This window comes from Bactrocera neohumeralis, chromosome 5 (assembly GCF_024586455.1).
Source record: "Bactrocera neohumeralis isolate Rockhampton chromosome 5, APGP_CSIRO_Bneo_wtdbg2-racon-allhic-juicebox.fasta_v2, whole genome shotgun sequence".
Lineage (NCBI taxonomy): Eukaryota > Metazoa > Arthropoda > Insecta > Diptera > Tephritidae > Bactrocera > Bactrocera neohumeralis.
This window is the reverse complement of record NC_065922.1, coordinates 12,562,139-12,590,009: the sequence shown is the minus strand read 5'-3', so window position 1 is coordinate 12,590,009 and position 27,871 is coordinate 12,562,139. Positions and strand designations below refer to the sequence as shown.

The window sequence follows — 27,871 nt, the reverse complement described above, 5'->3', positions numbered from 1 at the left end:
TTACAATTCTTTGGCATTTACTTTTTGAATATTATTTCTTCCAAATGTTGGCCGCGGCAGATGGTCCATCCGTTAAGTTCAATTTTCGATGACTCGTTCGAGCATTTCGACTGGTAACTGACGAATGACACACGTGATGTTTTGTTCCAAGGCCTGAATCGAAGCGGGACTGTCCGCATAGACTTTAGACTTTACATATGCTCACAGGAAAAAGTCTCACACTGTAAGACTATCATCAAATAATTTGGTGCCAAACAACCGGCCTAAAACGTGAAATTATCTGGTCACCGAAGAAAATGCGGCAATCTTGCTTGTTTACATACTCCTTGAGCCAGAAATGGGCCTCGTCGCCGTACAAAATATGGCTCTTAAACGTTCAATCTTCTTCGAACTTTTCAAAGAGCCTATAGAGCGGTTCGATGTCGATTGAGAAGGTCGAGCGGCTTCAGTTCTTGCACAAGCTGTATTTCTATTTAAGATCTCAACTTAAAATGCGCCAAGTCATTCCATACGTTAGTCCGACTTGCTGCGACCGCGCCGAATCAACTCTCCGCGGTCTTCGTGCACACTCTCAGCTACAACATTTATTATTTGTATGCCTGTATATACTTATATGTATAAATTATGCGTCACTAAATCGTTTATAACTAGTTAATTTTGATTTATCTTTGATGCAAAACCGTTATATTGGCGCGGTGAAATCTGTTCTCACCAAATCAATATTTTCGATAAGGCAAATATAATGGCAAAATAAATAACAACAAGGTAGATAAAAGCTAACAAACTATAATAAAGTTTGGCGTTTCCATCGGTTAAACATGTTTCTGCGCTCATACAATGTGTCAAAAAAGCACCCCGAAATTAAAACTCTTGTTTAAATGATATTTCAAAAATGTATTCTGCTAAGTTGGTAGAACTGTTTTTAATTACTATGCCAAATATGAGCGCGATCTATCAACCAGTTTGTTTACAGCAGCTGCTTAAGTCGGCACATCTCAGTAGTTTCAGTTCAGTTTACAATGGATAAAATTGTTGAACAAAGAATTTGTCTCAGATTTTGTATTTCTAATCAAATTACGTGTGCGGAATCATTGGAAATGTTGGAAAAGTCTTACGGGGATTCAGTTTTATCAAAAACACAAGCCTAAGAGTGGTGCAAAGCCTTCAAAGAGGGCCGTGAGATAGTTGCAGACATGACTCGTTCTGGACGACCTTCAAACTCTTCAACTGATGAAAATATTAAAAAATGGTGCATGAAACTCAACGGGCAAGTGCTAGAGAAATGGCAAGAGAGCTTGACAAGTCTCGCGAGTCCGTTCGAAGGATTTTAGTGGGTATGAAACGCGTACTTGATTGACTCTTTCAGATAAAATTGAATTTTTTCAAAAATAGTACCGTAAACAGGTCTCTTTGAACATGCTTGATCATGGGAATTCCGATCCCACATTCATGGAGAGTATCATAACTGCCAATGAGACATGAGTTTATGAGTTTGACATGCAAACAAGTTAACAATCATCGGAATGGAGGGGAAAAACGAGCCGAATCCAAAAAAACCACGCAAAAGCCATTCAAAAATCAGGATGATGCTCATTGTTTTCTTCGATATTCATGGTTTGGTGCATCATGAATTTGTTCCGGAGGGACAGATGGTCAATAAGAAGCTCTATTTGCCCGTATTGAGACGTTTGCGTGAGAACCTCCGTTGAAAACGGCCGGTATTGTTCAAGTACCCTCGCATCGAACCATAATTGTCACTGAATTTAAAGCCAAAAACACAATGAATACCATCGATCAACCACCGTATTCACCAGATTTGGCTCCGTGGGATTTTTTCTTTTTCCACAAATTGATATTGCCGCTCCATGGAGCTCGTTTTCAGTCGATAGATGAGATAAAAAAAAATTCGCTGAAGTGCTTATGAAAAGTATTTCGAGGACTGGAAAAATCTTTAAATTTATTTTGAAGGCGACAAAATAAATATTGATTAATAATTAAATATTTTGCGTCTTATTTACAATTTCCGGGTACGTTTTTTCACAATGTACTATATATGTATTAAATACCTGTGAGGAGTAATCACTGTTGGGGTAACTGATTATGGCCGGCTGAACTGGTAATAACCATAATCATTGGTTTAACATTTTTTTGATAATAAAACACACTTTTAATGTAATATATCTCTGTGAGCATCAGAATGGCGAATATACCAACTGATCAAATTTGACTCGGACTTAAAAAATGTAGCGAAAGACGCACCATATGATGGATTAACGATTTTCATGCTTCTATTGGCTCAAATTGAGCTTATTTTAAAGGCGATAATAAAGTCTACTAAAATATGTGGAAATGTTGTTTTTTGTCAGGCTGAGTTATATTTGATCAGATCGACAGATATATTTCAATATTAGGTGGTTTGGTTTATGGTTTTTTGAATAGTTTAGTGTGAGCTCTAAAGTCTGACGCATTTTTTCCATCCTTCTGAGGTCTGATCAAGATAATACCTACGTATTGCAGCCAAAAACTCGTACTCGACTATTCGAAGGCAGTGAATGTTGGGGCCTTGATACCGACCAACTTGTCTGCCTTTCATAACCTTCCGTGCTTAGCATGTAGCTTCTTCTAGAGATTGAAGCGGACTTTTATAAAACTAATTTAAAATAATTTTCTAGGTTGAGATAATCTGTTTTATGTTCGGTCAAAGTTAGTTTCCCAAATGCCAAATATTGTGGGTTTGGCAGCTGTTTTTTTTACGGAGCGAAAAAATATAACAACGAACTTGTTTGGGGTTTTGTGTTTCCAAGGAATCACGACTACAAATAACCGAAAATGTTGCAAGAGTGCCTACCAAAAGCCCTGGATCTATTGCAAAAAACGACGTAGAGTGGAGACCGCAAAAGAGATGCTTGATAACGTAGCTGAGAAGCCTACATCCATCAAAATACATCATTATTGGTGACAAGATATGAGTTTATAAATATGACGTCAAAACTGTTCACCAATTTATCGAACGACGCTCTAAAACTGGCCCGCAATTGAAAAAAACCAAAATTCGCTGAAGATTCTGAAGGCCATCTTAGCCGAGATTTATAATGTTTATATATGTCTACGGAAAGTTGGATTATGCGTTCGCATGTTTGTATTGATTCAGCAGTATATCTTTTTTGTATTTCTTCTGCATTTTTTTCAGTCCGGATCAAATTTGATCATATGATATATTCTGGAAGGCCTCCTATTTTCCGTCACAAGTACATAAATTTGTATGGTTCTAGATTTAAATCAAGTGTTTTGGAAGTTAGATACAACATACCGCTCAAACTCAGAAAACTATCTTTTAAGGCTTTCGTAGAAGTGATCCCTCTCAAGCCGGTTCTTGCATTTGATCGCGGTTCGGAGAGTGGTATAAATTCGTATCAGAATACTGGAAATGCCGCGTTTTTGCGATTTTTAAACCCCAAATTCAAATACATGATATGATAATGTTCTGGAAATTCTACAAATAAAAATATATTATTTTACGAGTGTTATTGCATATTTATTTTGGGTGTGGAAATGCAAAGTCATCGAAATGTGCGGCCACTATCTTCTCTAACACTTGTGCTTTATCTTTTGCAGATTAAGATCTTCATGAGAAAGAACGACACACCTGCGTTCCTACGGCTGTAAATATTGCAAGTCAACATTCACAACCAAATTATTGGGTGCTGACTTTCAAGTTTCCTGATATTGAAGATTAAATAAATAATGAGTTTTGGCGTTTGTGGAGGGAAATACGACGATTTAATAGACCATTTGAGTACAAACTTTTTCTAGTGTGAATGGCATCTAGAACTTTTTTTGGACAATCCCAGCTTACCTCATATTATGCATATCATCGATGGTATCAGCCTCACCCTCGATAGATCAACTCTTCGATACCATTTTGTAGTACGATTGAACTTTTTCGAAAAAAATGACCTCAATATTGATGTGCTTTTTTCAATCTTTAGATAAAAAAAAGTTGTTGGGGATATACTTGGAGATTACGATGAATGTGAAATACTTCTAATGTATTCCGATCCGATTCGCAAATGGCTTGGTCACCTCCACAAATACTATACTTTCAAGATTGAGTACGTGCCTCTCAACAGAGAGTTTGTTGAAATTTCCGAAATTTCCTCTTCCAAAAGCGCAAGCCAATTCGATTAGGTGGAGTATGTGAGCCAAAACTGCAATATAATTTGTAGAGGGTACGCCGATATAGGTGATATTCTAAAAATAAATATTAGCGCTTTCTTAAAAACGTATTTATAGGTGCTCACTTCAGATTTGATAAGAAAAAATTCGGTAAAAATTCACGCCAAATTATTTTAATTATTATTTATAGCCAATTTCTAATTAAACTATTCGAATATTTCAAGTGCAGTCAATTTGGCAGGAATGATTGATTTATATACAGCCAAATGTCACGGTTTAAGATTCCAACTGATAATCAGCAGTCCATTGCATGCGTGAAATGATAAAAAATTATTACCACTCGTATCAGGTCTTGCACGCCTAAAATAATTAAGAGATGACAAATCGCTACTTTTGGATTGTAGAGCAGGAAATTGCTTATGTGCTTTGTCAGCGATAGAACTCAACCCAATTTGAAAGTGATTATACAATTTTAAAATATTTGAGTGTTATTCTGCAATCCCAAGTAGAAAAGGTAAGATATGGTTTGACATGATAAGAGGGTAGGGAAGATGTGGCTGCTTAAAAAAAAATCTAAAGTACTTAGCATAGGTTAGGTCGTAGGGCTGAACCTCGCACTAAAAGTAACGAAGGATCCCACTTAGACAGCAGTCCTCTGGACGGTTAATGACAATCCCAGCCACTTTGGTATTTTCGCAGAAGGCGTGTCTACTGAGATATTTAAACTTCAGTAAGGCAAAAGCTATACAGTTGAGAATAAACTGTCTGATTTCATCTTGTCTCCCTCCATACAGCTTTGAACAGAATCTGAAAATACATGTAACGGATGATCTATTTCCAGGTCCAATACTTTTTAAAGGAAAAAATACAGAAACTTCATGGATAATGTTTATTATTATTCGAAAGAACATTCTTTGGCATTTAATATTTGAAGATGATTTCTTTCAAATGGATATGGTTCATCCGTTGATTCCAATTTTCAATTACTCGTTCGGGCATTTGAATCGGAGCGGTATGGTCCGCATAGACTTTAGACTTTAAATGTCCCCACAGGAAAAAGTCAAACGGTGTGATCTCACACGATCTTGGTGACCAATCGACTCTTCCAAAGCGACCACGTTCGCCTTTGTTTTTTCTGGATGAAATGGCAGCTCTTGAATCTCTTTAGGTTGCTCCTCGTCCCAAATGCGGCAATTTTGCTTGTTTACTTACCCATTGAGCCAAAAAATGGCCTGATTGCTGAAAAAAAATGGATCGAGAACGTCGGATCTTCTTGGCACTTTTCATGAGCTCATAGAGCGAGGCGATGTCGCTTGGGAAAGTCATTCGGCTTCAGTTCTTGCAAAGTCATTCGGCTTCAGCCGTTTTCAATTTAAGATCTCGACATTAAATGCGTCAAGTCGTTCCATAAGTCAGTCCGAGTTGCTGCGAACGGTGTCGAATCGACTCTCCATGGTTTTCGTATAGGTACACTCTCAACTACAGCTTCTATATTTCTTTACCGCTGGACGCGGTCTATTCGGACGAATATTATCCAATCATGAATGCTGGGTCTCAAGATGGGTGATGGTGTTGCGAATAGTACGCTCAGTAGGTCGATTATGTGGACCAGAAGTTGAGCGAAGAGCGCGAAACACATTCTTTACAGAACGTGAATTTTCGTAATAAAGTTAAACAAGTAACCGGAACGGAACCGGATTTTTATCCGCCCAAGGACTGTCAAATCGGCACCATTCCTCGAAACTACTTCAGGAGTGTTTTATGCCGCTACAAGAACCGTTGTCGAGTCATGATTACCGACTGTTGGATGCTTGAAATTGAAGCTCGTGATCTCGGCGAGATTTGGTTTCAACAAGACGGCACCACTTTCCACTTATCGTATCAATCAATGGATTTATTGAGTGAACACTTAAGTGAGCAGATAATTTCACGTTTTGGGCCGGTCGTTTCGCCACCAAAGATTGTGTGATATCCTGTGGGTATATGTAAAGACTAAAGTCTACGTGGACAATCCTGCTTCGATGCAGTCCTCGGAGCAAAACATCACGCGTGCCATTCGCCAGTTACCAGTCGAAATGCTCGAACGAGTCATCGAAAATCGGACTCAATGCTGGACCATCTGGGACGTAGCCGCGGCCAACATTTGAAAGAGATAATCTTCAGTTAAAGAAAGTTAAAAAAAAGTTGCGCAAATAGAAAAGAGCAATGCTGCGCTTTCTTTAATTGATATTTCTGTAGAATGCTGTTATCTTTTAATTAGATCGTATAATATTCCACCACAAGATATGGACAGATTATAATAAGTCAAAAAATGTTTTGTCACGCTTTCACAGAAATCATTGCTCGTATTTAATCAATATTAGGGGTGTTCTTATTACTTATTAAAGCTATATTTCGAACTTGTATGAAAAATATAAAAAAGTCTGAGGAGGGAAAATGTAAGTCGAAGAAATACTCTCATATTAAAATGCTGAAACATGTTGATTTTGATATGCGTCTCTGCTATATGACAGGTAGGTTAAGTAGTCTTCGAGGTCTCTTGACTCGCTTAAAATTTAGAAAATTCATATATACCTCTTTTAGGAGTTCAGTGTTTCTTCTTTCGATTATGGCGTTGACCTTGTTTAACTTCCTTAATATCTGTGCTTTAAATAATGGGTTGTCACAATCAGTTATTTCAGTTATTTCATGAATTTTGGGATTTATGGGGAGCTTCTTAAAGGTTGGTTTGAGGCTTGGATGTTGTTATGGGAATTTACTGTCGCAAATGCGATACCTTCAGGCTTCTATAAGACCTGAAGAGTTGAAAAATCGCCTTCATTTTTCACTAAAGCATAAATTCGAGCCACAAAGCGCATCCGCTTTCGAGCACAGATGCGTACTATGATGAATGAACGACGCTTTCACCTGTGCTTGCGAGAGTTCTTCTATCATTTTCATTATCTTATCAGCAAACCAACACATACACAAGATGCGTGTATTTGTATTTAGTACCGAATTTGAGAAATTAGTGAGAGTCATAATTTTCACGTTGATAACACAATAATTTACCTGGAAGCTCCTGGTCGATGGCATGAAGATAACACTGAATGGAGAGTGGGAAATAAAGAGTAGAATGCTAAACGTGGTTTGATAATAGAAGAACGTGCGATGATATGGATACATATGTATATAGTACATACATACATGTAATTGTAAATGCATGAAGGTGTATTGAGCAAGGTCTACCTGTTCATAGAAGAGTTGATTTATTTGCAAAATTTGTGGTTGAGTCCCAGCAATTGCCTATCTACGTGAGCTTTTGCTATAAAAACTCACTAGAGCCACTCGGGGAGCAATTGATTTGGAAAGCGTTTAGTCGACAACGGACGCGATTGCCATACAGACCGTATATTGCTTTAGAAACCAAAAAAATAGAAATTTAAGTGCTGAAAGTGTTTTCGACTTCCCAAGCAGAAAACAAAAAACATTAAAAAGATGATTGACCTATCAAGGAAGTGCTTTATTGTCTTAATCTGTTTTACTTGTGCTTTAGCGGTCGATTTGCAGTACTCGGAAATAGTAACGGTTAACAATGAAACGCGTTATATTGTGCTCAATCCAGATGCCGCTTTGACTTTGTTCAATAAAAACCATTACGTCGGCGGACAATATGTTTTCACATCCGGCAAGAGAATCACAGGTGAGTGTCATTGGTAGTTGCGGTTGTTGTTACGCGCCGAAATTTTATGGCAACTCTAAAACAACTAAAGTGAACGAAATTGTATACAAGTGTTACAGATTTGAACTAAAAATTGTGTTGTGTTGTGTTGTTGATATATTTTCGAGTATTTTTGTGACAATGTGTTAAGTAGCTCAAGTCCACTTGAGTTAATGTATACATATTGTGTTTTTCTTAACAAATTTTTGGAGGCAAGACTTTCTGTTTTATCCCATAGAACACCCAAAATTGGTGGCTTTAAATTATGACAAATAGCGAAAAAGCATTCGAAGAAATTTTTTTGAGGATCAAATTCTTTTCTTTATATTTCTTAACTCCATTTTTGGGATAGCCTTTAGCCTTTTCAGCGATTTTACTCAATCTTGCTTATCATATCTGGCTGCCCACGAATTCCCAAACAAATTCTTTGACAAAGATCTTCGAAAATTTTACATTTTAAAACTTTCGTTATTTTCTGGACAAAAAAAGTAAGGTGAATCAATTTCATTTCTTTCAAAGTGATCTGTGACCGTTAAAACGCACTTTTGCCAAAGCTTTTCAAATCTTCAAAACAGTTGGAGCGGTCTTTTTCTGGTAAGGCCTTCAATGCCTCCCTCATTTCGGTTTTTATCTACTCGATCATGTCGAAATGGCCTTCCCGGTTTGCCCTTTTGGGTTTGTTGAATAGTCAGAAGACGTACGGAGTTAGATCAGGTAGACGACGGTGGTTGCCAATATTTGTTAGCTCACAATTTTGGCCATTTCAGACGAATTGATTGACACAAATGCCGCATAACGGTTAGGTAATATTCTTTAATGACAGTTTGGCCCGGCGAAAGAAACTCACAGTACACCACACTACGTTAATCACCTTTAATTTTTGATCAGAGTAGTATACCATATAAAGAGTGATCCATTTCGAGGCTCCCTACTTTCTTAAAGAAAAAACACAGAAAATTCAAATGTGGAATGTTTATTATCATTCGAAAGAACATTCTGTGGCATTTATTTTCGAGATTGTGTTTTTCAAGTGTTGGCCGTGTCTCAGATGGTCCATCTGTTGAGTCCAATTTTCGCTGGTTCGAGCATTTCGACTGTTAACTTTCGACTGACATGCGTGAGGTTTTGCTTCAAGGCCTGAAGCGAAGCGGGATTGTCTGTATAGACTTTAGACTTTATATATCGCCACATGAAAAAGGCTAACTGTGAGATTTCACCCCATCTTGGTGACCAATCAACCGGCCCAAAACGTGAAATTATCTGCTCACCGAAGTGTTCTCTCAATAAATCCATTGATTGATGCGATGTGTGTGTGTTATCATGGCGCGATAAGGGTCGGCATTAACGGTTACGTTCCCACCCTGATCATTTTCAAAAAAAAAAAAAAACGACTGATTATTCCCCATTGTTTTTTCTGGATGAAATGGCAGCTTTTGAATCTTTTTACATGCCAATTGCGCCAGAAATGGGCCTCATCGTTGAATAAAATTTGGCTCGAAAACATCGAAACTTCTTGGAACTTTTCTAGAGCCCATAGATTGAGGCGATTTCACTTGGGATGGTCAAGCGGCTTCAGTTGTTGCAGTTGTAGCTGTATTTTGTACGCTTTCAATTTAAGATCTCGACGTAAAATGCGCCAAGTCGTTCCATATGTCAGTCGGAGATACTCGAAATATATCATTCACACTCGATAAAGATACAATGAATTTTGAAAAATTGTTTAAAAATATATATCAGACAGTTCCTATACAAAAGGCATATGCCAAAGTATTTATTATTATAAAAAAAATAATATTATTAAATGAGATTCATAAACAACTTGATAAAACCTTATTATTGATAAATTATGGGTCGACTAATCGGTTAAGAACTTTAAGATCAAGTAACTTCCCGAGAATTCAATACGGATACAATAAAAAATGTCGAAAATCAAGTAGCTTACTTAGTGAACGATAGAACTATCAATACTACCAATAGCGCCGATAGATCGAGAGTAAGCTTTTATAATTATTTGCTCTAAAAATGCTTTCCCAAAATTTATGACTTTTGTAACTTTTGATTTCTACCATATTCGTTACAGGCGATCGCTTGATACTCAACTTCCAGGACTCAACGCAATTCACTAAAGGTGAAGATGTTGAAGCTCTACTACGTTATCCAGCCAAGGGTACCGATACAAATATCATAACTCAGGTGGACATCTACGCAGCAGTATCCTCAGAAGATGCTGACTCCTTCTTCGTCGATGGCGGCATAAACAAATCCTTTTGTGAGATACTTATCGCCGGCAATAAGACAAGTTATGTCGAGTTTGAGATGTTCATTTATGGTTATTAGCTGTACATAATGTGTGCCGTTACATTGAAAATGAATACATGAAATAATTTTTGTTGAGCAAAAATTTTTATCTCTGGTAAACTTAGAGAACAAAGATAACTTAATAAAACTGTGATTTTAAGTAAAATTGAAATAATGGAAATAAAAGATAGTGATGCTACGTTGAGCGTAGCAACAAGTTTGGAATATGGATTAAGTTCTTAGAGTTTTCCACAATATTTTCTAATAATAACAATATTTATAATATAAATAATAATGGGTTTGGCTTGGTATTTATTACAGAAAACTTTTTCCCTTTTTTGTTCGGCTTATGAAATTATAATCACGTTTGGTGATCACGAACGCATTTGAATAATGATAATCGGTTAGGAATTGATGTACTAAAATGCATACGTATAGAATCCAAGTAATGAAACCGAATTTTCAAAGTTGAGTTTTCGAAATCGAATTCTCGAAAATGAAATTTCGCCATTGAATCTTAAAGACGTAATTTTCAAATTCGACATTTCGAAAAAAAAATTCGACGTCGAATTTTCGAAGTCGATTTTTAAGTTCAACATTTCGAAATAAAAATTTCGACGTTTACTTTTCAAAATTAAATATTTGAAATTTTTCTTTTAAACTATTGCCGAATTTCGAATATAAAATTTTCGACATTGAATTTTTGAAACTAAATTTTCAAATTCGAAATTCGAAATAAACATTTTAACATCGATTTTCGTTTTTTTTTTTGTGATCACAGTCGCTTTCGAACAATGCCAATTAGTTAAACGTAGTTACACTAAAATTAATATAGCGATGTACATATGTATGTATGTATGTACATTGTACATACATATGTACATATGTAAGTAATGAAATAGAATTTTCAAAATCAAATTTTCGAAGCCGACTTTTCGAAAATGAAATTTCGACATTGAGTTTTTGAAACTAAATTTTCAAATTCGAGATTTCGAAATAAAAATTTCGATTTCGAAATCGAACTTTCAAAATTGAATTTTTGAAATTTTGTTTTTAAGCAATTCCATTTACGTGCTTTTTTTCCTCCACAACTCTCATAATTTATTGGTGGTAGAACATCAAATTTAAGAGTACATTGAACCAAAAAAAAGCAATACCTGAAATTTATGTTTCAGGAGTAAAAAAAGAAGGAGGAGAAAAAAACGAAGCTGGTATATATTATGAATAGAGATAAGTATATAAATATACGTAGATATTTATACCATATGTCCTTTTATCCCTCTCTGGTTTTTTATTATCATTATTCGTTTAGAAAATCATACATATGGGCTTGTCTAAAAGTCCAAGAATAATAGAGGCAAGATTGCGACGCACCACGCGAAAATCGAAACCATCTGACATAGTTTCATAGTAATTGTATACAAAGCTTTCTCTTTCTTTCTATCCTATGTTCTCTGTAAAACGCACTTCGAAAAACCCGCCAAAAAATTATCGCTCGCAATCTCTATTTCTATCAATTCTGGTAAAATTTATTGACTTTTGTTCATACGATGTTTGTGCTTAGAGAACTATCTATCTCTCTCTCCCGCTCTTTAATATTGATCCTAATGTTTTCCAATATACTATAGTTTGGTTTCATAAGCTTGTTCCATAAAATTAACGGACTGATTAAGCTGATCTATCAGTTTTGAAAAAGTCCATTGAACTTTGATCGTAAGATTATCTTTTTTAGTGAACGATCTTTATCTCTATCTCGGGCTCATTAGATTGTTCCGAAAATTATCATATAAAGCTGATTTTTCATAACACATTTCCTCAACAGAATTGCCAACTGCTCTGAAATTATACGCGGTGGTCGAGCTTTTTTGCCGAGGAAGGTATAATTGACAAATTTTGTTCGTTGTTTACTATTTTTCGCTATAATCTTATTATTTCTGACAGTAAACAATTGACGTATTCCAGAGATTACAGGCAGAATTTATAATTAAAAGAAGTTCTATGACCAAAAAAAATGGAAAATTTATTGAAGTCGGGCGTTTGTAGATATTTTCTAGACAACAAACTTGTACGCTAATTTCGCAATTGATTCTACTTATCTTTGGCAAATTTATAATTACTTTCTTATCAAACGGTAATAAGTTAATATTTGGTTTATATTGGCACGGACGTACGACTTTATTGGCAACGGCAGCGCTTACGGTAAGTACGCAAAAATACTCAATTCATTACAATTTGAATTCAGAAATTAATATATTTCTTTATCACAGCTGATAATCGCTTTTATGGCGTCGTGCCCGTACTCCATCTGTCTACATACATGCATAAGAACGCACAGACTTTTGGAGTTCCTCTTCTATATATAAATATGTAGGTATGTATATCTAGCAGCCGCTTCCTATATGGCAACACGAGTACTTTCGAGTAGTGCATACTTGAAATTACAATGTGCTTATTTGCTCAACTAAACTAGAGGGCAATTAGAGATAGTCCAGGCGTTAAAACTAGATAATTGTCTGAAGTCGATGGTATTATTAGCACTTGTCGAACAAAACAGTAATCATACTCAGATTATGATATAAATATATATAATTATTATTGGCGAGAACTTTCAAAACTTGCTATATATAGTATTATTCTACAAATGCAATCCTATTGTTGGTGAGTACTTGTGAGACTTGACAAGCTGATATGGTCTTCAACTTAAACACGTCACTTATATTGGAGATTATGGATTTCACCTGGCTAAAGTACGATTTTCGTATTTGTATAATGATTATAACTATACAGGGTGTCCCATCTTGTATGTCGGTATGTAAAAATTATATAACATCATAGAAAACCCATAACATTCACTGCTCATTTCGAGTAAATTTTAAGTTCGTCAACTGTTTTGCAACCTGTACAAATTATTATACTCTGAAGGAAACGTCAGAGGCGCTTTAAAATATATACTTATAAATAAAATATCAGGCATATTCCTCTGCCTATCCCTTTGTGCTATATACGCGAACAGTTTCTCAGATTTTGGGATATGGATCTGAAATTTTGCACATGTTCTCTCAAAGAAGCTGCTTATTTGCCGGAACCGCCGATATTGAACCACTATACGTGCTCTTCAACTGTTGCTTTCGGCTATTATAGATGCACAAGACTTAGAGAGTTTGCAATAATTCGTACGACGTTTCTAACAGCTCTCATCATTGAGCTTTGTGGGTGTCATTGACAATGAATCATATAATAATAGGTCAAATCAAAAGTCAGCGGCCTGATGATGAAAGATGGCACTACTAGAAATAAATCCATATGGTTTTTTGATAGCCCTAACCTAGAATAGGCGCTTGTATAAATTTCTGCTCATTAGTTTGTTATTGTGAAAAAAATGGAAAAAAAAGAAATTTCGTGAGTTGACAGTTGAAGACAAAACTTGGCTTGATGACGTGTTTCCGTACACTGCCCAGGGAAAGTCAACCACCAAAGATTGGGTTGCTAAGTTTAGACGTGGTGAAATGAGCACTGAAGACGATGAACGCTGTGGACTTCCGAAAGAAGTTGTTAGCGACGAAAACATCAAAAAAGTCAAAAAAATAACTTCGGATGACCGTAAAGTGAAGTTGTTCTAGACAGCAAGCACTCTAACGATATCAAATAAACGTGTTCATCATATCATTCACGAATATTTGGGTCTGAGGAAGCTCTGTGGAAAGTGGGTGCCGCGCGAGCTCACTTTTAACTAAAAACAAAAACAATTTGACGATTCGGTGCAGTGTTTGGAGATATTAAAATGTAATAAACCCGAGTTTTTGCGGCGATATTTGACAATGGTTGAAACATGGCTACATCATTTCACTCTGAAGTCCAATCGACAGTCAACCGAGTGTACTGCACACTATGAACCCCAACCAAAGCGTGGAAAAACGCAACAGTCGACTGTCATGGCGTCTGTATTTTGGGATGCTCATGAAATAATTTTTATTGACTATCTTGCAAAAGGAAGGACTATCAACAGCGACTATTACATAGCGTTATTAAATCGTTTAAAGCATGAAATCAACGAAAACGGCCGCATTTGAAGAAAAAGAAATGCTGTTTCACCAAGACTTGACATGAATTGGGCTTCGATTTGCTTCCGCATCCACGGTATTTTGCAGAACTGGCCTCCAGCAGCTGCTTCGCGTTCACAGCTCTCAAAAGAATGCTCGCTGGGAAGAAATTTTCACCGAAGGAAGAAGAGATCTCAAAAACTGCAGTCTATATTGAAGCAACACAAATGGTATCGAAAAGTTGGAAGGTCGCTATAATCAGTGTATCACTTTTAAAGGGAACTATCTTGAATAAAAAACAAACGAACTTGACCAAAAAAATGTGTTTTACTATGGTGTGGTCGTGAACTTTTCAATTGACTTGTTCATTATAACAAATAGTGGCCCACATATTTTTGGCAGAAACATTCTCTGAGTGAGCGGTTTAAAAACAATTCTTTTCATGCTCTCAGAAACGGTTAAAATACAAGATGGTATCTTTTGAGATGTATGTTGTCTTTACCAAACTTTTCTCATGGTCTGGTAATTGGTATAATCAGTGTTGAATCTGTCTTATGGTCCTCTTTATTTATTTTCCTTATGATTTTCTTTAGTATGCTGAAGAATCATTTTAGATAAACTTTTTTCCCGATAACAAAATCTTATGTACTTGTACACATTTCAGCCTTTATTTTCTTCGTTTGCCGAATAATTATCTTTCCCACCTACAGCGCTTCCGAAAGTTTTAATTCTTTAAACCTTGGGTCCGAAGTGAAAGTCGTGTAACCGTCTACTGAGAGTAGTGTACGAGGTCTCCCGCTCTTTTTGTGAGATTTTAAATAATACTAGCTGATTCTACTAATAACCTACGTAGTGCTAGAGAGACCTTCTCTACAACTTTAAGAATTCTAGTGGAAAAGGGTAATGTAATAAATAAATTGTTATAAGGAAGGTTTCATATAAAAATTATAGTAGCGTTTTATTTACATAAAAATATTTATGTATATATTTGTAAGTTCTGACGGTAAACTGTATATATAATTTAAAATAAAAAGTTTTATATAAAAGATTTTTGATGTTGATATATTCCTACATTTAAAGGGTTAATTACAATTTGAGTTTATAATTCCAGAATTTTTTGATAGTTGGCAACTCTCTTCCAGTCAGGATTAAAGTATGATTTATATTTAAAATATATACAACTTATATGCGCTTCGACAAATATTTTATGTAGAAAAGTTCCTTGAGAATGTCACAAATTCTTCCAGACGATATCCTCAATAAAGTCCAGATAAGACGCAACCCTAGTATACAGGCTGGGAGTGACGCTGGCGCAGCCATCACCGGCCGACACCACTCCAATCACATGCATCTTTCTATACGCTTCGTCAATGATGAGGTTAAGCGGGCCACCCGAATCACCCCAACAGGCGTCGCTGATGGAATTCGGATCGCTGGCGCAGATTTGTGTGGGTAAAATACCGCGACTTGGTAAGACGCCGCCGCGCACATAAGCCTTTCTGCAATTTTCTGCAGAAATAGCCTTGACGCTTGCCTTTAGTAGTACATTGGATTGTCGACGTGCTGATATGAGTGGAATATGGAATATGGCCCGAAAAGAAAGAAAAAAATTCATTATTTATTTAACGAAATTACTGTTTTCAATAATTACTTTTCAACTCCGTTACGCCCCAACCGGTTACGTTGAGCGTCGCTGTGGGCGGTGGATCAGCCAGTTCTGTGTGCAGGCAAACTGGAAATACTAGAGAAGAGTATTCAACATCATTTTTCAGCTCTATTATGGCAATATCATCATACTTTTCCAAATTCCGATAGTTCATGTGTGGGTAAAGAGCCTGAAATATGGAAAATCATAAAATTATTGTGACATACATTTTGGTAGAACATGAAAATATTACCTCGATGGGCACATCGACGGCGTTTTTCATTTGATCGGGATTATTGAAATCCGTTACACCCAAGCGCACAATAATCGGTTTGCTATCCGGTCGATTAACACAATGCGCCGCTGTGAGCACAAAACGTTTATCGATCAGAGCGCCGCCACAACGAAACTCATAAGGTGAGCTTTGTGGATTGATCGACGCATAGCCGATGGCCGCCATATGTGGATATTCGCCCGGGGCCACCGGCGATCCGCCCAATATATGTGGCACAGTGTAAGGCTCGGCGTATTCATCTAGTAAGCGGCAAGCTTTTTTCGCTTTTCGTTCCTGCGCACCGTCGAAGTCACCACGTGTCCGTTTGTCATCATTTGAATTTTTTTCACTTTCTAAGAAATCTTCTTTGGTGTCGAAAATTCCCAGCAAATTTCTTTCATTTGCCAGTGGACAACAGATGATCTCTTCATAAATCGTAAAACCACATCGTTTCACATCGGCTTTCGTAAGTCCAAGATTTTGCATTTGTTTTGCAATATCAGGACAATCCCGTGGTAATGCGCATCTGCCAAACACTCCTTGTTTGATTTCACATGGATTGCCCTCTGTAAGTGGAAAAATATATTTTTGTAGTTAGAAAATATTTCGAGGTTATGTGACATAGTTTAATATAAAGAATTATTTTTAATGTTTTATATTTTCTAAAATATTCTTTTTAATGTACAAAGGCACTTAATAAGTGTATCTATAAATAAAAATTGTAAGTAACAAATAATAATTGATTTTATAAAAATCGATAAAATCATAACAAGAACATGTCTAGAAGTACGGTTGTCCGCGGCACCATGAATACAGAAACATGTTCTCAGAGAAGTTATTTGAAATTATGCACATCATCGCAATAAATAGTAACGGGTTTTCAATAAAAACACTACAAAAGTTTAAACAAAACAATGCCGGTTTGGGATATCAATGAAATTCTTAATTCCTGTATGTATGGAACTCGATTTCTTTTGCTTGGCCACCACGTGCACGCTTGCCGAAGTCCAGACGCTGAACCCAATTTTCGACGGTTTTCAAGCATAAATCAGCCGATACTGCTGTAATTTCACTTTCGATATTCCTACGAAATTCATCAATGTTCATTAATGGCTTGTTGGCATAGACCATAGACTTGACGTAGCCCCACAGCAAACAGTCTAACGGAGTTAAATCACACGACTGAGGCGGCCACTTGATTGGGCTATTTCTTGAGTTAACACTTTCATTAAACTTGGTTTTCAATAAATTGATTGTGACATTCGCTGTGTGGCTTGTGGCGCCTTCCTGTTGTAACCACTTATTGTCCAAGTCCATATCATCCACTTCGGGCCAAAAATATTCGGTTATCATTGAGCGTTAGCGATTGCCATTCACAGTAACGTGCCGGTCTTGATCATCACGGTAGAAGTACGGCCCTATAATGCCGCCGGCCCATAAGCTGCATCAAACCGTAATTTTTTCGTGATGCAATGGTGACTCATGGAGTACGTGTGGATTGCTGCCTGATCAATAACGCATATTTTACCTATTGACGAAGCATTCAGCCAGAAATGAAGATGATTATTCGCTGAAAATGATTATTTGAAGAAAAGTTGTTGCTCCAGCCCAATTCACGAATAAACAACAATTTTGATGGTCAAGTGGCTTCAGTTCTTGCGTCAATTAGATCTTGTAGGGATGTAGGCCAAGATTTTTTCGCAAAATTCGCCACAACGACGTCACAGAGATGCCAACGCTTGAGAACGACATGTGAGAGACTGATTTGGGTCTTCCTCAATTGATGCGGCGGCGATATTTCTCGACAATTCTTTGTCTCACTGGCACGGGAACATTTTTTACTGTGCCTGTGGATTAAAATTTTTGCACTAGATGCTCAATTTTTGATCTGACAGGACGATTATGACGACTATAAATTGAACGTAGCCCTCTTAAAGTTGATGCCACTGTGTCCGAATTTCGGTAGTAAATTTTAATATTTTCGGCTCGTTGTTTGATCGTATATCTTTCCATGATGAAATGGCAACCCTTATTGAAGTGAAATGTAAAAAAGCGGCAAAAAATATGGCGTCGTTTGCTGTTCCTATTGGAGTCCTTTGTAGCGTTTCTATTGAAAAACTGTTACTGTTTCTGACAACACCAAGTTGCTCACATCAGCAGATGATGTCACATCATTATTATAAGTCACGTCATTCTAAGAATTTTGCATCACGTCACGTGTATGACATAGCATAGTTTTTAATAACCTCTTTTACTTAAAAAAATATCGCGTGATAGTCCCGTGACATCACAGCATACCATATAGATCACAAGTCACTTTCATATCACTAAAAAGTTAAATTCATTGTATCACATCATATCCTATCACTAAAACGTCATATTAATTATATCACATCATATCACTCAAACGTCAGATCCATCACATCGCTTACAAGTCGGTCAAACATCACATTATATCACATCGCTCACAAATCGGTTAATTACATCGCATCCCATGTCACAAAAAATAAAGATCTATCGCATCGCTTCATCTCATCACCAAGTCAAGGTAATTACAGCACATCAAGTTACGAACAAGCCATATCAAGTAGAACTAGTCAAATTAAGAACATCACATCATTAGTCAGATTAATTATATCACATTAGTTCATGTCACTAGCAAGTCAAATCAATCACAACAAATTCAGAAATTGGCAACACACACACTTCACACATAACATTTTTTCATCATAACAGAACAAGCTGTTGGCCATTTCTGCTTCACTTCAAAAAAATCACGTGAAATCATATCACATGAATAGAGAACACGTCATTACAATTAAAACTTAAGGAAATAAAAAAATTTCACAACGCATCATAATTGGTTCGTGATGTCGAAATAATATAATACAAGTATATACAAGTATATCTACATACATATATACTTATGGAATGCATATTAACACATCACGTCAATGCCGTTCATTAGTTAATTTGGCGGAGTTACGGAAACTGTTTAGTAGTATGAAGTGAATTTCATTAAATAGATTTTTATGCTTAAAAATAACTGCAAGAACAGCTCGGCAGCACATACACACTTATTTAGTCACTGCAAGTAGCACACCCATACAGATTTATTTAGGTAGAAGACACGTGTTTAAGTATATTTGAATTAATTCCGATAGTAGTACTTGGAGTGATTAAAGCAAAGGCTGTCAGGTCGATGTTGGAATGACGCTTTAAAATACTTTGGAAATGAAAACTGACAAAGAAAAGTCGATTAAAGATCGCTATCTAGAGCATGAAAGAGATTCCTTGACTAGAATGCGTAATTAAAGCAGATTTTGATTTTTTGATAATGTCGCACATTCCTCTGACTGAACATACTTACCAATTTCGGCAGCGGATGTCGGCGACAATGTTGTTAGAGCAATATGCGCGCAAAAACACAATCTCAACACCAAACAAAGCTTATGCATTGTAAACATTTTTTAAATGCACTAATTGATAGTAAGAAATTAAGTACAAAGCACGCGAGTAAGCCAAAAAGACAAGTCAAGAGTCAAGACAGTTTTGTTGTCACAACAGACTGCACACAATCTGATCTGCTCTGATCTGATCTTCAGACAAATTTTTTGTTCACTTTTATTTTTTACTCTATTTATGCTCAGTTCAATACAATACACCAGCGGCGATCGTACGGCGAGATACGCTGTCGGCAATGTCAGCGATCTGTCTGCTCGCCTACTCAGATTTTATGAATTAATTGAAGCTGGGAGAACATCGCTAATCAAAGTATATTCATTCGTATATATGTATATATATACCGTATATATATATTTTGCATTTGTTTATATATATATATATACATATATACTATATATATCGATCGCCAGTGTCTGACTTATAGACGTGAATGAGTGCTTCTTTAAGTTTGATGACTATTTTGTTTGTGCGTTTTCAAGGTCTTCAAACATTTGCAAATCTATATCTTCACGTTTTGGCACTAATATACAACAGCAAGCAACAAAGACACAAATTATTTGAGAAAACTCGCGAAAACGAGATCTAGTTGAAATTAACGACTCTCTCGTAGCAATGCACCGCAACGACTGAGTTACTCAGACAAACTGTCTGCTGATCGAAAGCCTAGATTTTCTATAAACAACACTGTGCTACACAAGAAAATAATTTTTGTTACTAAAATGTTTTTATATTTTTGTATTTATTTTCTCAAATTGCTTAGCTATGCCGCTTTGTTTTCCAAAAATTTGTGAATGTTCGCTTATTTATCCATAGGCTTCTAAATGCTAAAATAATTGTTTATACCTGCTTCTAAGAGTTGAACCATTACGACATTTATAATCCGATGGCCAGAGCCTTCAAATATTCTTAAGAAGTTCTGAACCAAAAATGACAGCAGTAATAATTTGCTTTTGCATTCACTGTAACCTTTATTAAGCAGCGACCAATCACGAGCTGCTAAAATATGGCGCTTGGATCTGTCATCGATTGACATTGGAGCTGTTTAATGTCAACCGTCTAACCTCGATATTGATATAAGGGGTCCCGGTGGTCTAGCATCCTCAAATTAAGGGTGTTTTCTGGATTTTTTTTAAGGCTTAAAAAAAGAGCAATCGATTTAAAATTTTTACAGTTTATTTATACACTTATGAAAGTACAAAAATATTTTTTTGTTAAATAAAAAAAAATTTTAACAATATTAAAAATGGCGTCCAAAAAAAACAATCTTAAAAAATGACTCCCGGTGCCGTTGTTGATTTTGACTCTTCAGAACATCTGAAACATAAAAGCCAAATAAATTATTAATCAGTAAGAGTGCAGCTATCGCTGGGACTACAACCAAAAAAAAAATATTGAAAATTAAAAAAATTTTGCGCTTTTGCAGTTCAGATTCTGAAAACAGCTATTTTTGGACTAGTTTTAGATCGAAAAAAGCGAAGTTCTTAAAATTAAAATTTGATCGTAGTCCCAGCGATAGATATTGATCTTATAAACACCAGATTAAAATTTCAAGTGATTCGGATGGATAGTTTTTTTTTTTTCATCAACAGCACGCCAAAAAAAGTAGTTTTGAGATAAATGACGTACACAGCATCCATTTATTGAGCTCCTCGACCGCGCGCTACCTGCTAAAACGGCTGTAGAAGCTAAAATAATGTGAATATCCTTCCAAAAATTTTACAGTATATTCTTAAAGGATTATACTTTCGAACTATAAAACAAAAAAAAATCGATTTTTTGAAAATTCTAGACCACCGGGACCCCACAAGAGAAAATAAAGATTAAATATTTATTTAAAACATAAATTTTAAAATTTTGGTTCAGTAGTAATTACGGTATGTGAAGAAATAAAATTTTCCGATTGTTAATGATATTTGAACTTGGGGCTGGAAAGCAGAAATTAGTACTAACTTTCTGGGATATTTATACTTATTCTTCTTTAATGGCGTAGACACCGCGTAAAGACGATTTTACAACATTGCGCCGGTCTTTTTGGGATATTCCAAGTGTAGTCAGCTCCTTCTCCACCTGGTCTTTCCGACGGAGTAGAGGTCTTCCTTTTATTCTGCTTCACCCGACGGTTACTGCGACGAATTATCTCAGAACTGGAGTGTTTTCATTCATTCGGAAGATATGGCTTAGCCAGCGTAGCTGATGTCTCTTAATTCGCTGAACTAGTGTCGTCGTATTGTCATAAAGCTCATAGTTCCATCGCCTGCGGTATTCGCCATTGCCAATGCGCAAAAGGACAGTAAATAAATAAGCAGAACCTTTCTCTCGAAAACTCCTAAGGCCGACTCATCAGATGTTGTCATCGTCTATGCCTCTGGAACATATAGCAGGATGGTGATATTGATTGACTTAAAGAGTTTGGTTTTTGTTCATCGAGAGAGGACTTTACTTCTCAATTGCTGACTCAGTCCGAGCTGATTTCGAGGCTGACGTTGTTGTTGGTGTTAATGTTGGTTTCAAGATAGACGAAATTGTCTACGATTTCGAAGTTATGACTGTCAACAGTGACGTGGGAGCCAAGTTGCGAATGCGACGACTGTTTGTTTACTGACAAGAGATATTTCGTCTTGCCCTCGTTCACTACCAGATCCTTTTGCTTCGCTTCTTGATCCAACCTGGAGAAAGCAGAACTAACGGCGCGGTTGTTGAGGCTAATGATATCAATAGGAAGTCACCTTGTCTGAAACCTCGTTTGGTATTGAACGGCTCGGAAAGGCCCTTCCTGATCTCGACGGAGCTTTTGGTATTGCTCAACGTCCGTTTTCACACCCGTATTAGTTTTGCGGCGATACCAAATTCAGACATGGCGGCGTAAATTCAGCTACTTTTCGTGCTGTCAAAAGCAGCTTTGAAATCGACGAAGAGGTGGTGTGTGTAGACCCTCTTTTCACGAGTGTTTTCCAAAACTTGAAGCATGGTCTATATCTGGTCAGTTGTTGATTTTCCAGGTCTAAAGCCACACTGATAAGGTCCAATCAGTTTGATGACGGTCTTGCAAGCAGTACGCTCGATAGAACCTGTTTTTGTAGATTGGGCAGAGCACATTTAAATTCCAATCGTCGATCATGCTTTCGTCCGACCATGTTCTACAATAATAACTACTACAGACTATTTTGCTGTAAGACTACTCCAGTTTAAGAGTTTTCATTTAAGCAGGATTATTATTATAAGAATTTGCTTTGAAAGCCCTGGGGTCTGGGGTTTGAAAGTATAATGTCCCTTTGCGAAAATGATTAGTCTTCAGATGGACTACCATATAAATATTGTGACATACATACGCTTAGCTAGTAGGTAGTAATTAGCTATCTAGTAATAAAACACAAGAGGATACGTGAGCACCAACTCGCTCCCATTCTCCCAATAGCGGTTCTAGGGTGCATTTTCTTGCTAACTAATCAGCTTTGCAATTTCCTGCGATTCCGCTTTGGCCTGGTACCCATACCAGTCTTATAACAAAGATCCTGGATGCTATTGTTAGCGAAATTACTCTGAAAGCACTGTTAATGAGTTCAAGGCTAGTATTGGAGGCAGCACTCCGGAGCAGTAGATCTACCGCTACCTTAATGGCTGCAACCTCGGCTTGGAAGACACTGAAATAGTCAGGAAGTCTGAAGATAGAGTTGATAGAGCGCTCCTGACAGAAAACCCCTCCACCAACCTTCCCCTCAAGCTTTAACCCATGCGTAAAGAAGCTCATTGCCGCTCTCCACCAAACGGCTTCTTCCCATGCACAACTCCATTGTCGGTATATGGACAGAGAAGGAGCTGCCATAGTTCGATTAAGCGACTTCATGATCCAAGTGATCCGGTATGAAGTCAAAGTGTGTGAGGATATCCGAGTGTTCTTTTATGAACCAATATAAGGTTTTTCTAATTAAATTTCAATAATCCTTTTCCTTAGCTTTATCTTAATTTTTTTAAAAGCAGATGATCAACATTTAACTCAACCAGCACTATCACCTTTTTATTAAATTTGTTTAAAAATAACTTCGTGTTTTATTAATATTTTAGCCTTTAATTTTTCCAGTTAAGCTTTCAAGCCATCAATAATCACAATATAGCGTAGTGTCTCCGTATTAGTGGCGACCAGCTGTACTGTAATACTTCGTTCACCTATGCCGCCCGCCGTCGTGTACGCTTGAGATGTAAAGCCTGCATCGCCCTCCACATACAAACTGACTTTCGTAATAAGTTGATCGCCAGCGTCCGTTGAATTGTTATCGGCACCGTCATCAGCTGATTTCGGATATTGTATATTAACGATTATTTCATTTTGGTCGATATTAGGTGTAACGGTCTCTTGAAATTGGTAAATCGGTACAGCACCTAATGGATGAGTAATGAAAAATAATTTTAATGGTAAACTCAAAACATCTTTACATTCATAAATTATACCGTCAACGGTGCTACCCAATATGAAATGTTCAACGGTCGTGGTATCCGATGAGCTCAACGGTTCGCGCTCCGAAGCACTTAAAGACGTTGCTGTAAGAGCCAATGTTGCGACGACAAAGAAGTTGAAAGTAACGCTCATCTTTGAAGAAGTGTGTTCCAATATTTCCGCAAATCGATATTGCACTAACTGTATATTCTATTTTACGATTTCTTATATACGAGCATCACTTGCACGAACATAACTGATTTCTTGTAAAACCGTGTCGTTGTTTACATTGTTTGTAACGGCCTTCCGCGGCACCGTTTGTAAATTTCATTTCTGATAAAACATACTTATCTACTTATTTCGAATAGAATAACAACAATTTGTCTCGACTAATTACGAGGGTCGATTTTTAGTATCTATATTAGACAAAAATATTTACCGTAAAAGTTAGTAACATTTTCTAGCATCAATCATTATAAAAATTAGATTAAAATATAGAAATTGGAGATTTTGTACTTGTAGAGCGTAGAGAGGATTGCCTAATCTTTTAATTGCGTCTGTGAAGTTAATAGCAGAAACAGTGGAGAACGTAGAATCGTGGCTCGTGTCAGCTGCCACGACCTATCTATATATTTCGTCATCAAAATACAAAACACTCACTTTGTATAATTTTAAAAATAATTTGCTCTTTCAGTAATATGACGCTGTTAATACTGCACTTAGAGAGTTATAATCTCTCATTTTAATCAGCATGACAAGTGACTAATGAAAAATATGAATATAGAGAAATGCAAGCTGTACCTTATACAAGTGTATTAAATGACGTACAACAGCGAATGAGAGACAGAGTTAAAGAGAGTGAGCGTACCTGTCGGTGAGTAGTGGGTTCGAGAAAGTAATAAATTATCGAAAAATATTATGAAAATAATTTTTCGAATAGTGCTCAGTGTTGAGAGTGTTTTAAGGAAGCTTTAACTTTCACCAATTAATAATAAGTGTTTTCCAGAAAGAAATAAAATTCATATAATTTACTATTATTGCCAAGAATTTAGCTTTATTATAATGTTAAGGATTTGCATTATGTTGATTGATGATTTCGGGCAAGTGATCGTCGTGGCTTGAATAAGTTCAAGCCCAGAGGTCCAATTTTCGACAACAATAACCCGCCGAATATTTTCTTCCAAGGCGCTAATTGTGTCAGTCTTCTCTGCCTAGGACATCGACGGCACCTAAGCTTACAAAAAATAGACCGGTGGTGCTAAATCTCACGATCTTGGAGAGACTACGCCAAAGACCCACGACAAGTGAAAAAGCGCTTATCGAAGATTTCTTTTAATAATATTGATTGGCTGAATGACATGCAGCGCCGTCTTGTTGGAAACAGGGGCGAACTCAGAGTAAAATTTTAGGGGGAAACTATATAATTTTGTACTTGATTTGAGAAATGTGTAACTGTAGACTATAATTTTATTTTTGATAAATATTTAAACATTTATTTTACAGCATAAAATCAATACGCTCTTTGTTGATTTTACTAAATCTACTATTATTTCTTCGGGTTCCACAGCAATATCGTAGTTTATGTTGAGGAGTGTTAAGCCGTTCAATCTTTTCTGAAGCATCGTTGCTCTGAACCAAGTCTTGCTTCGGCGCTAGGAAGAAAAGGATCGTTTAGAGCCAGCATTTGTGGCTGGCAAGGTGCAAAGTTCGTGAAGAGGAGTATGATTCGTCGGTTATATACTATATGTATCCTTGTCGCAAGTACTGAGGGTTTCGAAGGCAAAAAACACTTGCGTTCTCTTATACATTTTCATCTTCCATTACTGTTGTCAAAGCGCTACTTCTTCTATGAGTTTCGATATTTGCAGTCCTTTGTTTCCAGGCAAGATTTTCCCAAAACGTCTAACTAGGCATTCAATGAGTACAGTTATATCTTTTTCGTCTAAGTTTAGGTTAAATTATGGTAACATCTGACTCAAATTGAAACTTTCAAGAACTTCATCGGAAAACCCGCGTTTTTAAATCTTGCAAGACCGTGTCAGTGAGTGGAATTTATGCAGAAACCCTGTAGAAGTCTTCACAGTTTTGAGATGAGTGATTGTTTGGATGACTCTGACGACCACATGTTTTGGGTTTTTTCACTTCAACATCCAACTATGTAGCATTAAAAAAAAAATTAATCAAAGTGATGATCAGCATGCATTCTTCGTGGCGTTTAATTCCAAAGGTCGATTAATTCGTTTCCCGAGAAATACACTAAATGGCTGCGTCAGTGTCAAAACATCACTGATTCCAACAATAAACTCGAACTACAGTATGGTGACCAGATTCGAGGCTTTTACTGCAGTCGTTCTTTCTTCCATTCGCTTATTTTTGTCCGTACATTTCCAGAAAGGCGACTGTGAATTGAAGAATGGCTTCATGTCTTTGTGTCCACCTTTTCTCATAAAGCTACACAATTTTTTTGGCCAAGAATTGAGCTAAAACAGTGTTACGTTTCGGTCTTGAAACTTGGAAAAACGTTGTAACCTCTCTGAATATATCAAATATCTTTTTCATTAAAGCTAATTAAAAGGATTTCGAAATGCTGCTGCTCAATTTATGGAAAAAAACATCGTGTCATCTCAGCGTTTGTAGCTTTTTTTTTGTATTTTCCTCACGGCTCCATTTCATTGTTGGGAGGTGAGTTCCCCGGTGGAAATTTTACAAATGTTCGCTGTCGAACCTGCAACTTCTTAGTGTTTTATGTTCTCTGGCTCAGCGCTGTAGCTTCAACGCGGTGAGAGAGAGAAATAGAGAGATCTATCCACTATCTCTTTTCTTCCCCGCATCCGCGGAAATACGCATATTTTGAATTGAATCCTCATAGAGTAAATAAAACTTATTAGCAACTCACAGTCCTTTTCGTCGTGGAGTGTCATTTATGATGGAAAGCGGTAACTAATATATTGGGTAGTCGAAAAAGTCTTTTTGTATTTCTAATTAAACTTCAACGTATTTTTTTATATTTTTACTAATAAATAAATAAACAAATATGTACCATTTTGGTCGACCACTTTTTGCTGTTTTTCCGTTAGAGACATTATTCCATCAGTGTAAAACGTTCCTCAGTGTAAATCTAGATTTCGTAATTTCCAAAACGGAAGCGAGCGAACCATTGTAGTGCTATACGAACTGCTACAGCATCGTCTCGGTTTTCCTGTTATAGAACTCTTCCACAGTAGGGTAAACGTGCGAAATCGATCCATGAATCCACATTGTTCCGAAGTAAGTGTATTCATTATGAAATGACAAACCAAACTGAGTATAAATCAAGTAACTGTCAAAAACAACTGATGCTGAAAACAGTCTTGCATCATCGAAAACCACACGCCTAATAAAACACCCGTTATATTTTTAATTCATCGCCGCATTGAATTTTCAATAGAAATGAGCGGTCAGCCACACTAGATGGATGAAATAAAAATTATGCAACTTTCAGTTGAGAGTAATCTCTGGTTTGTGCTAGTAGCTATATTAATGACGTTTCTAAGCTGGAAAGTACGTAAGTAATTACGCTACGAGCTATGAAGCTTCTTGTTAGCACTTCAACGGATTGTTATGGCATCGGATGATGATATTTGACTGGCTCTCAGTGAAGAGGACTCAGTTGCTTTTATTTAGGCATATGCGCTTCCAACCTACAGAGGTTAAACCCCTTAAGGCCATTTCACACATTTTAATTTAATTTAAGATTTCAATTTATGGCATCCGCAATCATTGTACTTAAATTCAGACACAGAGCCTAAAAATTATTCAAACACCGAGTTAGGAGCCGTTGAAATTAAAGTCGGAAAATAAA

The 27,871-nt window shown here is 36.6% G+C and overlaps 3 protein-coding genes across 4 annotated transcripts; 1 reads left to right on the top strand and 2 right to left on the bottom strand.

Moving 5' to 3' along the window:
* Positions 1–7,534: 7,534 nt before the first annotated feature.
* Positions 7,535–10,409, top strand: LOC126758514 (uncharacterized). The gene is made up of 2 exons (XM_050472802.1): positions 7,535–7,858; positions 9,957–10,409. The coding sequence occupies exons 1-2, from the start codon at positions 7,654–7,656 to the stop codon at positions 10,211–10,213; spliced, it is 462 nt and encodes a 153-aa protein (XP_050328759.1). The 5' UTR covers positions 7,535–7,653; the 3' UTR covers positions 10,214–10,409.
* A 4,737-nt stretch (positions 10,410–15,146) lies between these two features.
* On the bottom strand, positions 15,147–20,212 carry LOC126758706 (serine protease Hayan-like). 2 transcript variants are annotated; one of them, XM_050473067.1, is made up of 5 exons: positions 19,982–20,212; positions 19,504–19,898; positions 16,113–16,699; positions 15,866–16,049; positions 15,147–15,777 (listed from the first exon to the last, which is right to left on the bottom strand). In XM_050473067.1, exons 2-5 carry the CDS (start codon positions 19,598–19,600, stop codon positions 15,446–15,448), a joined length of 1,200 nt encoding a protein of 399 aa, XP_050329024.1. In that variant the 5' UTR covers positions 19,601–19,898; positions 19,982–20,212; the 3' UTR covers positions 15,147–15,445. The 2 variants fall into 2 exon arrangements, with proteins under 2 accessions (XP_050329024.1, XP_050329023.1); XM_050473066.1 differs by having other exon boundaries at positions 19,504–20,212.
* Positions 20,213–23,586: 3,374 nt separating this feature from the next.
* Positions 23,587–24,362, bottom strand: LOC126758180 (uncharacterized). Its single transcript, XM_050472291.1, has 2 exons — positions 24,045–24,362; positions 23,587–23,975 (listed from the first exon to the last, which is right to left on the bottom strand). The coding sequence occupies exons 1-2, from the start codon at positions 24,181–24,183 to the stop codon at positions 23,677–23,679; spliced, it is 438 nt and encodes a 145-aa protein (XP_050328248.1). The 5' UTR covers positions 24,184–24,362; the 3' UTR covers positions 23,587–23,676.
* Positions 24,363–27,871: the final 3,509 nt, after the last annotated feature.

Bases quoted from the DNA above. Each gene is read 5' to 3' on its own strand.
- LOC126758706 (XM_050473066.1), bottom strand. From the start codon at position 19,600: ATGTTTACAATGCATAAGCTTTGTTTGGTGTTGAGATTGTGTTTTTGC. The intron at 16,700-19,503 runs GTAAGTATGTTC...TTCCACTTACAG, and splicing joins GACATCCGCTGCCGAAATTG to AGGGCAATCCATGTGAAATC. The intron at 16,050-16,112 runs GTAATATTTTCA...TCCATATTTCAG, and splicing joins CCGTCGATGTGCCCATCGAG to GCTCTTTACCCACACATGAA.
- LOC126758180 (XM_050472291.1), bottom strand. From the start codon at position 24,183: ATGAGCGTTACTTTCAACTTCTTTGTCGTCGCAACATTGGCTCTTACA. The intron at 23,976-24,044 runs GTATAATTTATG...CTCATCCATTAG, and splicing joins ATTGGGTAGCACCGTTGACG to GTGCTGTACCGATTTACCAA.
- LOC126758514 (XM_050472802.1), top strand. From the start codon at position 7,654: ATGATTGACCTATCAAGGAAGTGCTTTATTGTCTTAATCTGTTTTACT. The intron at 7,859-9,956 runs GTGAGTGTCATT...TATTCGTTACAG, and splicing joins ATCCGGCAAGAGAATCACAG to GCGATCGCTTGATACTCAAC.